General features: G+C 42.9%; 1 protein-coding gene across 3 annotated transcripts in view; it reads right to left on the bottom strand.

Moving 5' to 3' along the window:
* FMO4 (flavin containing dimethylaniline monoxygenase 4) overlaps nt 1–17,122 on the bottom strand; it is a 41,509-nt gene that overhangs the window by 16,561 nt on the left and 7,826 nt on the right. For all 3 annotated transcript variants that reach the window (XM_020872150.2, XM_070474333.1, XM_070474334.1), the window contains exons 3-4: nt 15,864–16,052; nt 15,080–15,242 (exon numbers count right to left, since the gene is read on the bottom strand). In XM_020872150.2, the coding sequence (XP_020727809.2) occupies nt 15,080–15,242; nt 15,864–16,052 (352 nt within the window). The remainder of the gene's footprint in view (nt 1–15,079; nt 15,243–15,863; nt 16,053–17,122) is intronic.

Here is a 17,122-nt window from a genome sequence, read left to right on the forward strand (position 1 = left end):
TTAGATCGGAGTCCATGCCATTTCGACACCTCCCATTTTAGTTTTTTGAGGAATCCATTAACAGTTTGGTGCTGGTTCCAAATTTCCTGAAATGGAAGTCTTAGTAGTAGTTGTAGTCTTTTTATGTCAAATCATGTAGAATCATGATCAAATCACTTCAACTGCTCCCCTTGATAGTATGAAACAAATCCAAGACAGAACATCTAAGTTATGGGGAACCAGGTGTCTGCCATACAGAAGGACAGCTCATTAGGGTGCATTCTGCAGAACTGGAAGTTTCTGGGTATCGCTCCCTGACTCAGGAATATTTCTGTAGGAAAGAAACCTGTCCATTGGAAAAAGATTAGGTAAATCAATCAAGAGTCAACAGAGAACCTTTGGCATTCCTTCAGGTACTTCAGGCAATGCCTCCAAATCTATACTACCACTTATTCTGAGTCATGGGAAGGGAATGCCAAACAAAAGAAGAATGATGGGGACAGGAAGCTGCTAAACTGGCACTCCAGCTGACCCCAGGAGCCCCAGTGGACATTCGACAGAGGGAGAAAGCCTGTCAAATTCTTAGTTGACACTGGTGCTACCTACTCAGTTCTGAACATCAAATCAGGAACACTCAGTCACAAGACATGTAGAATTATGGGGCTATCAGGGGAGGCCCATGAATGGGTATTCATAGGACCATCAGAGTGTAAAGTGGGCAAACATAGGCTCATCCCCTCCTTTCTGTATGTTCCCACACACCCCATACTCCTGCCAGGAAGGGATATCTTAATAAATTGGGGGCTACTATACACCTAATGGGAAACAAATTGGAGATTGGTATTCCCTTAGACAAAGGGCACAAGATGATAATGTTAATAATGGCTGATGACAAACCTTCCCAGACAGAGCAAGTTAATCTCCGTGGAATAAATCTGAGATCTGAGCCCAAGCATGGGTGGGATAAGCTGCAGAAGCCAGTTTCATGATAATCCACCTAAAATGTGTATATAAATGGCCCAATAGAAAACAGTACCCTCTCCATTGGGAAGTCTTGTTGGGTACTGCCCTATCACATGGCCTAACTGTCCAGGGCCTTATTAGAACATGCCTAGCAGCATATAATACCTCCATTCTCCCCATAAAGACATCCAATGGGAATTAACATATGGTACAGGACCCCAGGGCCATCAGTGAAGCTGCTGAGGATATACATCTAGTAGATTCTAATACTACACACTACTGGTTATTCTACTGTCCCCTGGGACCTCGAAGTCTGTATCAGATTTATTTTTTTCATTTATTTTTATTAGTTGGAGGCTAATTACTTTACAGTATTGTAGTGGGTTTTGTCATACATTGACATGAATCAGCCATGGATTTACATGTATTCCCCATCCCAATCCCCCCTCCCACCTCCCTCTCTACCCGATCCCTCTGGGTCTTCCCAGTGCACCAGGTCCGAGCACTTGTCTCATGCATCCAACCTGGGCGGGTGATCTGTTTCACCCTAGATAATATACATGTTTTGATGCTGTTCTCTTGAAACATCCCACCCTCGCCTTCTTCCACAGAGTCCAAAAGTCTGTTCTGTACATCTGTGTCTCTTTTTCTGTTTTGCATATAGGGTTATTTTTACCATCTTTCTAAATTCCATATATATGTGTTAGTATACTGTAATGGTCTTTATCTTTCTGGCTTACTTCGCTGTGTATAATGGGCTCCAGTTTCATCCATCTCATTAGAACTGATTCAAATGAATTCTTTTTAATGGCTGAGTAATATTCCATGGTGTATATGTACCACAGCTTCCTCATCCATTCGTCTGCTGATGGGCATCTAGGTTGCTTCCATGTCCTGGCTATTATAAACAGTGCTGCGATGAACATTGGGGTGCACGTGTCTCTTTCAGATCTGGTTTCCTCGGTGTGTATGCCCAAAAGTGGTATTGCTGGGTCATATGGCAGTTCTATTTCCAGTTTTTAAAGAAATCTCCACACTGTTTTCCATAGCGGCTGTACTAGTTTGCATTCCCACCAACAGTGTAAGAGGGTTCCCTTTTCTCCACACCCTCTCCAGCATTTATTGCTTGTAGACTTTTGGATAGCAGCCATCCTGACTGGCGTGTAATGGTACCTCATTGTGGTTTTGATTTGCATTTCTCTGCTAATGAGTGATGTTGAGCATCTTTTCATGTGTTTGTTAGCCATCTGTATGTCTTCTTTGGAGAAATGTCTGTTGAATTCTTTGGCCCATTTTTTGATTGGGTCATTTATTTTTCTGGAATTGAGCTGGAGGAGTTGCTTGTATATTTTTGAGATTAATCCTTTGTCTGTTGCTTCGTTTGCTATTATTTTCTCCCACTCTGAGGGCTGTCTTTTCACCTTGCTTATAGTTTCCTTTGTTGTGCAAAAGCTTTTAAGTTTCATTAGGTCCCATTTGTTTATTTTTGCTTTTGTTTCCAATATTCTGGGAGGTGGGTCATAGAGGATACTGCTGTGATTCATGTCGGAGTGTGTTTTGCCCATGTTCTCCTCTAGGAATTTTATAGTTTCTGGTCTTATGTTTAGATCTTTGATCCATTTTGAGTTTATTTTTGTGTATGGTGTTAGAAAGTGTTCTAGTTTCATTCTTTTACAGGTGGTTGACCAGTTTTCCCAGCACCACTTGTTAAAGAGGTTGTCTTTTTTCCATTGTATATCCTTGCCTCCTTTGTCAAAGATAAGGTGACCATAAGTCCGTGGATTTATCCCTGGGCTTTCTATTCTGTTCCATTGATCTATATTTCTGTCTTTGTGCCAGTACCATACTGTCTTGATGACTGTGGCTTTGTAGTAGAGTCTGAAGTCAGGCAGGTTGATTCCTCCAGTTCCATTCTTCTTTCTCAAGATTACTTTGGCTATTCGAGGTTTTTTGTATTTCCATACAAATTGTGAAATTATTTGTTCTAGTTCTGTGAAAACTACCGTTGGTAGCTTGATAGGGATTGCATTGAATCTATAGATTGCTTTGGGTAGTATAGCCATTTTGACAATATTGATTCTTCCAATCCATGAACACAGTATATTTCTCCATCTGTTTGTGTCCTCTTTGATTTCTTTCATCAGTGATTTATACTTTTCTATGTATAGATGTTTTGTTTCTTTAGGTAGATATACTCCTAAGTATTTTATTCTTTTTGTTGCAATGGTGAATGGTATTGTTTCCTTAATTTCTCTTTCTGTTTTCTCATTGTTAGTGTATAAGAATGCAAGGGATTTCTGTGTGTTAATTTTATATCCTGCAACTTTACTATCTGTATCAGATTTAAAAGATGCTTTACATGTATTGAAAACAATAATACTGCTGGGCAGTCCTGCCTTAAAGGGTCAAAAATTCCTCCACCATCTTTGGGTGGACTTTAACTAAGGACTTAAAAGACCTATACCTGGTGGCGGGAACCCTCCTCCAATGTAGACAAAATTCTGATCGTCAGCCCTACTGAAGAGGCCTCTGATGAAAATACTGTAACCACCCTGAATGACCTGGGGGATAAAGGATATAAGGTATCCAAGAAAAAGGCTCAAATACCACACACTAGGGTGACCTACCTAGGCTTCATTCTTACAGAAGGTAAGAGAAGTGTAGAAAGCATTGGCAGCCTTGCCCCTCCTAAAACTAGAAGACAGCTTAGGGGTTTGTCTGGGGATGGCTGGGTTTTGCCATGTCTAGATTCTTAACTGTGGTCTAATAGCTGGGACTCTATGAAAAATTAAAAAGAAAGGATGATGATCTTTTTGAAAGCATTTCAGAATGTGAAAAGACCTTTCAAGAACTGAAAATGCAATTACTTCAGGCTCCCGTTCTGGGTCTCCAAAATTTAGCTAAACTCTTTGACCTTTACATTCATAAGATAAAGGGAATCATCTTTGGGGTATTTGCTCAAAAACTGGGGACCCCTTCCTCACGTAGTTGCTGATGTTTCTAAACAATTAGATCAAACTGCTAAGAGGCGGCTTCCTTGCCTCCCAGAAGTAGCAGTTACTACAACCTGGCCAAAGCAAGCTGAGAAGTTAACATTTGGTAAGCCGATCACTATATGAACTCCATACCAGATTCAGACTTTGGCTAGTTCCCAGAAAGTCAATTCAAGTTCAGGCTATGCTTTTAGACAATCCAGTGGTTACCATAAAAAATGGACAGGCTAAATCCTGCTACCCACAGAAACAGGGCCCCTGGATCATGATTATATAGAAGCCACATAGACATGATCTATTCCAGTTGCCCTGACCTAGGAAATGAGCCTCTCCCACATACCAAAGAGGAATGATTCACGGACGGGAGCAATTTTATGAGGGAAGTAAAAAGCCTGGCAGGATAGGCAGAGACCTCCCAGGCCTATGTCTTAGAGGCAAGACGCCTACCCCAGGGACTTCTGTCAAAAAGGCCTTGCTGGAGCCCTTGGGACAGGGAAGATCTTCGGTGTTCACACAGAATCCCAGGATGTGTACGCCATCCTACACCCAGGGGGCTATTTGGAAGGAAAGAGGCATGTCTGCTGCAGAGAATAAACAGGTGAAAATGGCTTAAGCATATTGAAGCAGTATAGCTTCCAAAAAACGTGGCAGTGATTCACCGTAGAGGTCATCAAGAGAAGAATGCAGAGGTAATAAAGGGAAACAACAAGACGAGTGCAATTGCCCAAAGGGTGGCCCCAGAACCAGTAACCTGGCAACAATTCCCTCCATATCCCCATACCTCAAAGGCCAGATGCATCCAATGATTCCTCAATCTGCACAAATGAAGAATTAGACACACCTGGAAATGGTGCTTCACTAGAGATCTAGGAGGCCACGGGTGGCTAGGTAATGAACATAGGCAATAGTTCTTTTCCCAAACTGCAGCTTTTCAAACCATCAGCAGTCTTGTACTATGGATATATAAGGAACTCACTGCTGCTGCTGCTGCTAAGTCGCTTCAGTCGGGTCTGACTCTGTGCTACCCCATAGACAGAAGCCCACCAGGCTCCACCGTCCCTGGGATTCTCCAGGCAAGGACACTGGAGTGGGTTGCCATTTCCTTCTCCAATGCATGAAAGTGAAAAGTGAAAGGGAAGTCTCTCAGTTGTATCTGACTCTTAGCGACCCCATGGTCCACAGCCTACCAGGCTCCTCCATTCATGGGATTTTCCAGGCAAGAGTACTGGAGTGGGGTGCCATTGCCTTCTCCGAAGGAACTCACTGTTCAGTGTTCAATCGTTCAGTCGTGTCCGACTCTTTGCGACCCCATGAATCGCAGCATTCCAGGCCTCGCTGTCCATCACCAACTCCCAGAGTTTACTCAGACTCATGCCCATCAAGTCGGTGATGCCATCCAGCCATCTCATCCTCTGCTGTCCCCTTCTCCTCCTGCCCCCAACCACTCCCAGCATCAGGGTCTTTTCCAATGAGTCAACTCTTTGCATGAGGTGGCCAAAGTATTGGAGTTTCAGCTTCAGCATCAGTCCTTCCAATGAACACCCAGGACTGATCTCCTTTAGGATGGACTGGTTGGATCTCCTTGCAGTCCAAGGGACTCTCAAGAGTCTTCTCCAACACCACAGTTCAAAAGCATCAATTCTTCGGTACTCAGCTTTCTTCACAGTCCAACTCTCACATCCATACATGACCACTGGAAAAACCATAGCCTTGACCAGACGGACCTTTGTTGGCAAAAGTAATATGCTGCCTAGGTTGGTTATCACTTTCCTTCTAAGGAGTAAGCGTCTTTTAATTTCATGGCTGCAGTCACCATCTGCAGTGATTTTGGAGCCCCCAAAAATAAAGTTTGACACTGTTTCCACTGTCTCCCCATCTATTTCCCATGAGGTGATGGGACCAGATTCCATGATCTTAGTTTTCTGAATATTAAGCTTTAAGCCAACTTTTTCACTCTCTTTTTTCATCCAGAGGCTTTCTAGTTCCTCTTCACTTTCTGCCATAAGGGTGGTGTCATCTGCACATCTGAGGTTATTGATATTTCTCCCGGCAGTCTTGATTCCAGCTTGTGCTTCTTCCAGCCCAGCGTTTCTCATGATGTACTCTGCATATAAGTTAAATAAGCAGGGTGACAATATACAGCCTTGACATACTCCTTTTCCTATTTGGAACCAGTCTGTTGTCCCATGTCCAGTTCTAACTATTGCTTCCTGACCTCTATACAGGTTTCTCAAGAGGCAGGTCAGGTGGTCTGGTATTCCCATCTCTTTCAGAATCTTCCACAGTTTATTGTGATCCACACAGTCAAAGGCTTTGGCATAGTCAATAAAGCAGAAATAGATGTTTTTCTGGAACTCTCTTGCTTTTTCAATGATCCAGCGGATATTGGCAATTTGATCTCTGGTTCCTCTGCCTTTTCTAAAACCAGCTTGAACATCTGGAAGTTCTCGGTTCACGTACTGCTGAAGCCTGGCTCGGAGAATTTTGAACATTACTTTACTAGCGTGTGAGATGAGTGCAATTGTGCGATAGTTTGAGCGGTTTTTGGGATTGCCTTTCTTAGGGATTGGAATGAAAATGGACCTTTTCCCGTCCTGTGGCCACTGCTGAGTTTTCCAAATTTGCTGGCATATTGAGTGCAGCACTTTCACAGCATCATCTTTGAGGATTTGAAATAGCTCCACTGGAATTCCATCACATTCACTAGCTTTGTTTGTAGTGATGCTTTCTAAGATCCACTTGACTTCACATTCCAGGATGTCTGGCTGTAGGTGAGTGATCACACCATTGTGATTATCTGGGTGGTGAAGATCTTTTTTGTACAGTTCTTCTCTGTATTCTTGCCACCTCTTCTTAATATCTTCTGCTTCTGTTAGGTCCATACCATTTCTGTCCTTTATTGAGCCCATTTTTGCATGAAATGTTCCCTTGGTATCTCTAATTTTCTTGAAGAGATCTCTAGTCTTTCCCATTCTATTGTTTTCCTCTATTTCTTTGCACTGATCACTGAGGAAGGCTTTCTATCTCTCCTGGCTATTCTTTGGAACTCTGCATTCAAATGGGAATATCTTTCCTTTTCTCCTTTGTGAGAAGGAACTCACTACGGGTATATAATTAGTTCTCTGAGTTCATGGTCTCTTCTGGCGTGAGAAGTATAATCAGTTAGATAGTTGAGACCTGCTCGATCTGCACAATGAACAACTTCAACACTAGACCCCTCAGAGGTCCCCAGATAAGGCCTGTTCAGACCAGAGGAACATATCCTGGGGAAGACTGGCAGGCTTATTTCACTGTCACGCTGGGCACTCTGCCCAGCAATTTCAGGTATCTCTTGGTGCAAGTAGACTCTTTTTCTGGGTGGATAGAAGCATTATTAGGGCTCCCCAGGTGGCACTAGTGGTAAAGAATCCTCCTGCCAATGCAGGAGGCACAAGAGACGTGGGTTTGATCACTGGGTCAGGAAGCTCCCCTGGAGTAGGAAATGGCAACCTGCTCCAGTATTCTTTTTTTTTTTTTTTGCTCCAGTATTCTTATCTGGAAAATTCCATGGACAGAAGAGCCTGGCGGCCTTCAGTCCCCGGGCCTGCACAGAGTCAGACATGACTGAGCAACTGAGCATATACACACAGAAGCATTATTAACAGAAATAATTCCCAGGTTTGGGCTCCCAGGGTCCTTTCTAAGCAACGATGATCCAGTACTTGTGTCTCAAATGATGAAAGGGATAATGAGTGTCGTGGGCAGGCCTTGCTTTTAGCTTGGAGGTCTTAATTGTTGGAGAGAGTAGAAAGATCTAAATAGAGCTTGAAATGGGCCTTAGCCAAGCTGTGTCAGGAAGCTCAAAAAACTGGATTAGGTAGCTTCCAATTGCCTCACTCCCTATGTGGTTAGCCCCAAGGGATAAATTAGAGTTAAGTGCATTTGAACTTTTGTGTGATAGACCCACCCACTACCTCCCACCCTCCACCCCCCACCCCAAAAGCCCAGAGAAGGGAAAACTTAACTTGAAATGGAACAACTCAAGTATGCCCTCCAGGGAGGTAACCAGGTGATTACCCCACCCATCGACCCGGCTCTCTACCCATTCTGGTTAAGAGACTGGGTGCTCCTAAAAACCTGGAAAACTAGCAGCCTGCAAGACCAGCTCAGTCCTAAGTCGAAGAGACCCCACTTGGTGATCCTAACACCCACACTCTGCCCTGAAGTTGCAGGGGATCATCCTGTGGGCACATCACTCTTGAGTGAAGAGGTTCCCGAGCCCCAACCTGTGGAAGGACACCCTGGGGCAACAGACCACCCCCCCCACCCCCCGCCCCCCACAGACTACTCAATTGAACCTCTCTCTGACCTGAAGCTTCTCTTCCAGAAAACAACAAAGTGTGGCCAGGAAAACTCAGGCCACAGCAGTGAGCCTCCACATTGGGGGATGCTTGCCTACAGGCAAAAGACCTAGATACTTGCATTTTTAGGAAAAATTTGCTCTTGCTAATACTTGGGCCATGTATGTTCAATTGTCTGATGTCCTCTGTCTCCAAAAGGTTAGAAAAATTGTCGCTCAGTGATATGAACAGTTAGGGTTGAGGCCTGGTGACCATCAGCACATCTAAAGGCAGCTGGGAAGAAGCTCTGGTCCTCCACTTGGGGTTGTGAGGGTGCCTGGAATTAACAGGAAGCAATCACAGAAGACAGATCTGAGCCCCTAATGCCCCTCAAGGATGAGGAACAGGACAAAAGACAGAGAAGGGATGCATGGTTGGCAGAGCCCATTCTGGGTAATAAAGTCTAATCTTGTTTTCTTCTCCTTTATGCTTAGTCTAGTGTCATTTGCTCACAGGGTGCCACATGCAGAGGTCTCACACCTGGCCCTTTGGACCCAAGTTCCTAGTATGAAAAGGGTTTCCCCAGTGGCTCAGATAGTAAAGAATCTGCCTGCAATGTGGGATACCCCATTTCCATCCCTGGGTCCAGAAGATACCTTGGAGGAGGGTATGGCAACCCACTCCAGTATTCTTGCCTGAAGAATCCCATGGCCAGAGGAGCCTGGTAGGCTACAGTCCATGGGGTCACAGAGAGTTGGACACTACTGAGCAGCTAACACACTCCTAAACTGTGCAGATTCCTCAGCACCAGGGTGTTTGCAGAAGCGTGTGCACATCACTGAATTCAAAATGTTGGGGGTGGTGGGCCTGGTGCAGGAACACTGCTCCGCCCTGCAATCTGGAGCTGGAGCCTGAACATCATGCCTGCACCTGTCTGGTGAGAACTCTGCCCCCTCCCCACTACAAAACACTACAAAGCAGCCCCACCCACGATCATTCCTGGAGAGCTATTCTCTAGAGCCAGATCGCACTCCTCTCCATTCTCCAATCAGAGAGTAAAGCCTCCTGTGCTTCTGAACTGAATTTGGTCTCTAGGCTCCACGCAACCACCAGGCAGGAAGACCCTTCTTGGGGACCAGCTAGAAAGGGTCAGTGGTCATAGATGCAGCAATGGAAATTATGAGAGGTGGCAGAGGGAACAACAGTCATGGGGCCCGCGACCTTCAGACTCATTGATCAGTGAGATGACAAAGAATCAGAAAGGGAGGCTCTGCACTTTAGAGGACTCCTCAGCCTCTCACCCTAATACTTCAAGTACTTTTGCAATTTTCATGTAAAAAGATGAAACTGTCTCCTCACCTGATCATTCTCCAGTCACTGATTCATTCATTTACTCAATTACATTTATTGAAGAGCTACTATATAAAACACAGTGTTTTAATTGGGAGTCTTTGCCTGCTGAGGACCCCAAAGCTGAAAACTAAATGCAATAGTTGCCACATTTCTAGGGCCCTGCTAAAACAGCTAGGCAGAATTTGCAAAGAAGGTGTATGCAGACCAGTTCTGTGATCCTTAGCCCCTTACTCACTTTCAAGGATTGAGTAGAAGTGGCCAGAGGTTGGAAATAGGAGAGTTTCAGAAAAGGATTTAAAGTGCTGTTGCATTTTCGGTCCCCTTGACATGAAGCCAGATTTGAGGGGCTTCCGGGAGACCTCTGTGTGACCTCGACCCTTGGAATCTATGGAGCACATAGAGACTGGTGTGTGACCCACGCTTGACAGGTTGTGACAGCAGTTGCCTGCAAGGGGTGGTGGAAAAACTTGCTGCACTGATAGCAAGTTTTTCATTTAACTGCTGACAGTGTGGAATGCATGTTTCATGTGGACCAGATGAAAGCTATGTAGGAGAGAGCCTGTCTGATGACAGTTTGAAGGGACTTTGCACATGGTAGCCATCTGGACTGGCAATGAGACCTTAACCTAGCTTGTGTGGTGGTGACCTGGGGAGGAGCTAGGGTAGAAGGACTTGTCAACTGGGCAGCCCCAGAGTGCTTGGTCTATTAACAGGGGTTGCACTGAGAGATCCCTAGTAGTGGGACTGGTTAGTCTCTGGAGCAGAGCCTTGGAGAGAACCCCACAAAGCATGGATCCTAAACACCTCCGAGGCCTGAAAGAACTAGCACCTCATTGGTGCCAGTCAATAAAGAACTTTCCTGCCCCTATATTTCTTCATGTCCTTCCCCTGACTTCAATTCTGGAAGTGCCAGAGACTGGAGCAGGTGGGCAAAGGACTGGCAGGAGGAAGGTAGTCAGAGAGGAACAGAAAGGAACAGTCAGAGGAAGACAGTAGCCAAGCACACCATCTCTTTCCCACAGCCTCAATCAGCACAGAGCAGGCACTGGCTGAGGAAGGGGAGAAACCTCACCATTACGGGTAACTGCACATTTTTATGACTACACAACATAGAATATTTCAGTTATAAAAATGAGGAGTTGGGGGGATTCCTTGGAGGTCCAGTGGTTAGGACTCTGTGCTTCCACTACAGGGGACACGGGTTTGATCCCTGCCCCTAGTTAAGGAACTAAAATTCTGCATGCTGTGTGGCATAGACAAAAAAAATGATAGAGGACTTTTTATTATTTGAGAGTGAGCAGAAAATTGGTGGGAATGGCCTGCAATTGCAACCAAGGGCAGGAAAAGGACAAGCCCTACAGATGAGTCCTGCAGGCCCACTACGAGACAAAACACAATTGGTTAACAACTGTACCTTACATGACCTATAATTTCAACATTGTACAACTCAAGGTACTGTTTCCTGTTTTAGGCTTAGGAGATGTGAGGATAAAAGGCAGTCTCTAAACTCAAGGAGTGCATCCTTGAGCAAGAAATAGGTAAATAGACAATAGCTAACTAACATTTATTCAGCCCTTACTAGCAAGTCCCAGACACTCTGCTAAGGACTTTATATATGTTAATTAATTTAAACCTCACAACAACCTTACAAGGTGAACAATATTATGATTCAGTTGTACTAATGCTGCAAAAAAGGCACAGAGAGGTTAAGCAGCTTGCCCAAGGCCATACAGTAAGTAGCAGTGCCTGGAGAAGTCAGGTCATCTGCCCCTGGAGCTCAGAGGACAAGCATGCTACTATACTGTTTCACAGAACAGGAGATGTTACAGTGGCTCCAGTGGGGCATCTGCCTGAACTGAACCAGGGCAGGCATCCTGGAGGAGGTGCATTTTTTTCCCCAAAGAATGCCATTAGAAAGATGATTAGGAATTTGAAAAGGGAAGCACTAGAGTTTCAAAAAGAGGGAAAAGCCTGTGCCCCAAATGCATTAGAGAGTGGGGCTTCAAGCCATTTACTGGGGTTTGGCTGGAGAGAAGCTTGCTGAAGGCTTGACTTTGGTTCATAGATTTTGTATGTACCTAACACAATGCTTTTCAAATAATAGATTCTCCATAATTGCCTATTTGAGTAGGGCACCCAAGAAAAAGTGTAGCATGCATAGGTAATTCTGAAACAATGATTATGTCAATAATGCATTGCCCTTCCCTCCAAAGGAATCTAGTTGGTAAATCAAAACTACTAATTCAGAAAAAGGGGGTCTGCTGAGGGATGTAAGGTTTGGCTTGCCTTGTCACCAAATATCTCTGGAGTACTTTGCTACTGTGGTTTATTCACCTTATATTTATCCCCCTAATGTTATATGTTGGAAAATGCTTAGAGACTACCTTAGGAGAAGGAAGACCAGGCATCTGAAGTCCGTGTACACCACTGATGAAGTTCAATATTTGTTAATATTTGATTAAATATTGCTAGGCATTTGTGATCATTAATCTGTAACTAATGATTACCACTGATGTGTGTTTAAAGAGTCACTCTTATACAACTTCTGAGTGTGGGAGAGAGAATGATGAGACGTGACCTTCAGAATGGGACTTTGTGCTCCCTGTCCTGTAATTCCTATGTGGGCTCTGGGAGGATACAGCTCTCTGAGGTTATAACTTAACTAAGAGGGAGAAATACTTCTTAATCTAGGGAATCACATGTTTCTTTCAAGCAATTTTCAGATAGTGGATAATAACTTACAAAAACGGTCATGATTAATAACAGTAGTAGCTGTTGTTTACAGAGAGTTTATTGTGGGCTCTGTTATTATAGTGTTTTATTTTAAAATTTTGTTTATAAAAATTTTTATTGGAGTACAGTTGCTTTACAATGTTGTTAGTTTCTACCTTACAGCAAAGTGAATCAGCTATGTCATGTCATGTGAAAGTCGCTCAGTTGCCCCATGAACTGTAGCCTGCCAGGCTCCTCTGTCCATGGAACTTCCCAGGCAAGAATACTGGAGTTGGCTGCCATGGCTTCCTCCGGGGATCTTCCTGACCCAGGGATAGAACCCATGTCTCTTACGTCTCCTGTGCCGGCAGGCGGGTTCTTTACCACTAGTGTCACCTGGGAAGCCCAAATCAGCTATACATATACATATACCCCTCCTTTTTGGATTTCCTTCCCATTTAAGTCACCACAGAGCATAGAGGAAGAGGAGAGTTCCCCGAGCTATACAGTAGGTTCTCATTAGTTATCTATTTTATATATAGTATCAATAGTGTATATATGTTGATTTCAATCTCCCAATTCATCCCACCCCCTTTTTCCCCCTTGGCATTTTAAAATATCTAAAACAAGAGCAACAACAGTAATAAAGCAAGCCAATGTTCTGGGAAACAATCATGTTTGGCATATAATGTTTTGAAGGACCCAAGAAGGAGCCAAAATTGTTTATTAGATTTTAGAGTCTCATGGTTGTATTGGTCTAGCCCAAGTATGAGGAGGCCTTGTTGTATCAGTGTCAAATCTTAGAATCTGCAGACAGGAAACAGATTTACATTCTGTTTCTGCCTGCCATTCACCAACTATGTGCAATATTTTGGGTTATTTTTTCTTTTTTTTGGAGGGTTATTTTTTCCTTTGGGGCTATGTTTCATAGTCTTTCACATTTAATCCTCATCAATATTCTGAAATGGGAATTTGCATTTCCACTTTGCTTAAGCTTAGACAGGTTATGTTTATCCAAGATTATGCAAATAGCATCAGGGTCTGGATCCAGAACTTTGCTCATAACCATTATGCTAAATGCTACTTATCCAGGGCCATTGTCTGCAGGGAACCATTGTTGTCATTGTTTGGTTGCTGAGTTGTGTCTGACTCAGCAAACCGGAACTTCCCAGAAACCTTACACCATATCCATTCACCAAGGTGCCTCACTCTGGCAGCATGGAGGAAATTGGGATTATCTGTCCTGCTGTCCCATGTAACAGACTCTTCTAAAGTCTGGTCATAAACCAAACCCCCTCTCAGGATAAGTCTCTAAAATCAGTATGTGTGAGTTTCTTCCTTCACCAATATCTGGGTTTTAGGGCAAAACAGAGGGGGACCTCAATATTTCTATTACAATAATTCCTCCCCTACCTCTTTGAGGTCATTAAAGTTTTCCCCATAGAAACATTGTTATGAGTCAGTTATATATTCCTTTAGTACCAGGTGATTGTCTGTTTAGCCCCAAGATTAGTAGCAAGCCTGAAGCTGGCCCACCATTTACAACATTGCTTCTTTGCAAAATTATATATTGAAGTCTCCCTCAATCCATAACACATTTAAAAAATAGAATATCTTGTTAATTTGAGATTAGGTTCATCAGATTTATTTCATTTTTTATTGACTAAGATTTGCAAACTTTGTTCTTTACATCTTCCTTTCTTAACAGTTCTTTTCATTCCCCAGAGAAGTTTCAAAAATTCATACTCCACTGCCTTTAGGGCCACTTATTAGTAACAGAAGAAGAGTAGCTTTACTACATTTTAGTAATCCTCATTTGACCTCAAAAGATGGAGTTTTGCCAATTGTGAGTATATTAAAAAGAATGTGCTATTGAATCAAAAGCATTTACAAAGGGGAATTTCTAAAACTGCTCTGTGTGGATAGTTTAGGAGGTGGATGGATTATTATTGTGACGATTTTTTAAAAAAAATTAATTAATTTTATTTTTGGCTGTGCTGGATCTTCATTGCTGATGCTGGGCTTTCTCTAGTTGCGGTGAGAGTGGCTACTATCTGATGCAGTGCATAGGCTTCTCATTGCGGTGGTTTCACTTGTTGTGGAGCCTGGGCTCTAGATGCATGGGCTTTACTAGTTGTGGTGTGTGGGCTTTTAGTTACCCCACAGCACATGGGATATTCCTGCAGCAGAGATCAAATCCATTCCCCTGCATTGGCAGGCAGATTCCCAACCACTGGACCACTAGGGAAGTCTGTAAATGATTATCTTGAATGGTGACAATATTTCTTTCTTTCTTTTTTTTTTTTTTTTGAAGGGTGACAATATTTTTTCATGTGTATAATTTCTGGGCTAGTTCCTAAAAAAGAATTCTGTCAAATTTCCTTATACTGTCACTTCCTTTAAGTTATTGAATTTCAGTTCACTTCTGATTCAAATGACCTGTAATTTAATGATAAAATTCAAAGCCTATCCTTTTTCATGACAGATCTGATGGTTTTGAGCCCTATGTGATCACTAAACTTGAATCAGACAAGCATGATAAAACTTATATGATAACATCAGCATTTATAAGTACATAATAAACCCTGATACCTGTATCGTGCTTCAGTCTTTCAAAGTTATTTGGTACATATTATTTCTGAGGGTGAATATAAAGTTGTCTAGAATCATGAGAAAGTATTTCCAATTACAAATCAGTAACTTCCAGTAGAACCCAGAAGAGCAGGCATGACTCTATTCTCAGCAGTAGAAATGACTCACCAGGAAATGACTCGAGAGGTAAATGAGGATTCAGGAAGTGTCCAGTGCAAACCATGACAGCATCAAAGACAGCTCTGTCCTGCCTCCCCTCTGTCTCTGTGACAACATCCCATTGACCAGTTTCAGAGAAGTCAGGACGCTTTGTTATGCTGCGCACGGTGGTCTGAAAGCAAAAGACAGACACTCGTTTCCCACCAGTCATCTTGGGACTTCATGCAATGACTGTATGGTAACCATGTTTGTTATTTCAAGTGGGTCAAGTGAGTCTCACGTTAGAAGGCCTTTCAATATTGGTTTATCTTCTCCCTAGAAAAGTTAAATAACTTGTGCAAAGTCTCAAAAGTGGTCATAAAGATTAGGACCCAAAAGATCTGAATGACTGCACTGCAAGGAAGAAACATTCAGGTTTTATTTCTGGTGAGAAGATGAGTTAAATTACTGAATGTTGGAGAAATTTAGGAAAATGAGTTTTGACCCATTATAATTTCTGTGGTTCAGACTTCTAGTTATTTCTTTCTAATGGGTTTCATGAACAAAATCCATTTTTCCTTTCTTCTGAAAAAAATTCTAAATTTCATCCTGAATGAGACTTTGGATTTAGAGAAGGAACCAGGAAATTCAGTATTTTAGTGACTTCAGTAAAACATGAACAACAGGATTATTATCTGCCGTATTCATGTAGAGAGAAAATTAGGAAGAAGTTTTCTTAAGCATCCCATTTCAATTAGATTGGTGAATGGGCCAGCCCCTATTCATTGACCTTCCATAACCCAAGCCATCTTACCTTAAACCGAATGTATTTCAGAAGGTCGAAGTACTCAGCAAACTCTTGGAGGTAGTTCCAAAATTTTTCTTGGTTCATGAAATTAGGATAATCTTCTTGGAAAGGGAAGTCACTGTAACATGACATTTCTTTGCAGACATTTGTCACTAGTGACTTGTAGACCCTAGTCATCCCATCTTTAGATGTTTCCTGTGTAAAAGCACAGTTAACTTGATGGGGTGGGCTGAGGGGGATAGGAGGAAGAGAACAGAGATCACCAGCAGCTAGCATTCCACGTGTAATTCCAAAGAGTTTCTGGAAAATTTAGCATTGGATCCCCTTGCTATAGATATCAAAAATCACTGGTGGGGTTGGAATTGTTAAATATAATATCTTCATCAAACTACAAAGAAGCTAACAACATTTAACAGGGCTCTGCAGGACTAACACTGTCTTTAAACAGTTCCATGAACCTGGGCCCATGGTCCATCTTGCTTATCTTCTTCCCTTGCCATTACTCCCTCCTCTTGGGCTCTGGGCCTCTTCTTCTTGCCTTTGCTCAAGGAATTCCTCATAAAGTTTTCTAGTTATTGTCTATGTATATGTTCAATCACTCTCTCTTTATTGAGTCCTTCCCATCCACACTTAAAATACTGAAGACTCAAAATTTCAAAACAACCCCCCCCCCCTTTCAACTTATATTGAAGGAGGAAACAGAACAGGCTCCATCTTGAAAGCAGGACTCCATCTTGTGCCGGACTGTGGACTCTGAGCTATATGCCCAGTATCTATGGGAACGACATACCAACTGGAAAACCAGACCCCCAGATAGAAGAGCCCCAGGGCTCATACCTAGACTCTCCATGCCTAAAAGAATACCCTAATTATCTGTGAAACTGAATAGAATCATAAATTCTATTATGCTTATTGGGGTATGACCACAGGCCTATTGATAATTGTCTACTGTTAACTACCTAGGCTTAAGGCATATGGATGATGGGTTAACTTTGATTGTATCTTTCTTTTTCCTTTGTTCAGACTAGTTTCAGGGAATTTGGGAAGGTGGGCTTGGGCACATATACTTAGGGTATATAAGGTTTTCACAAAAACTGGTCAGGGTCCTGGGCTAAGAGGAGACTCTGCCTTGGGCCCACCAGTGTAATAAACTGCACTCCACTATTGCATTGTCCTTTTGAGTGAATTTGTTTCCTGGAATGTAAGAGGATACAACAATATCCTCTTACAACCATGTCTCTCTCTGTCTCATTTCAATCTTCATG

Source organism: Odocoileus virginianus, chromosome 11, assembly GCF_023699985.2.
Source record: "Odocoileus virginianus isolate 20LAN1187 ecotype Illinois chromosome 11, Ovbor_1.2, whole genome shotgun sequence".
Classification (NCBI taxonomy): Eukaryota; Metazoa; Chordata; class Mammalia; order Artiodactyla; family Cervidae; genus Odocoileus; species Odocoileus virginianus.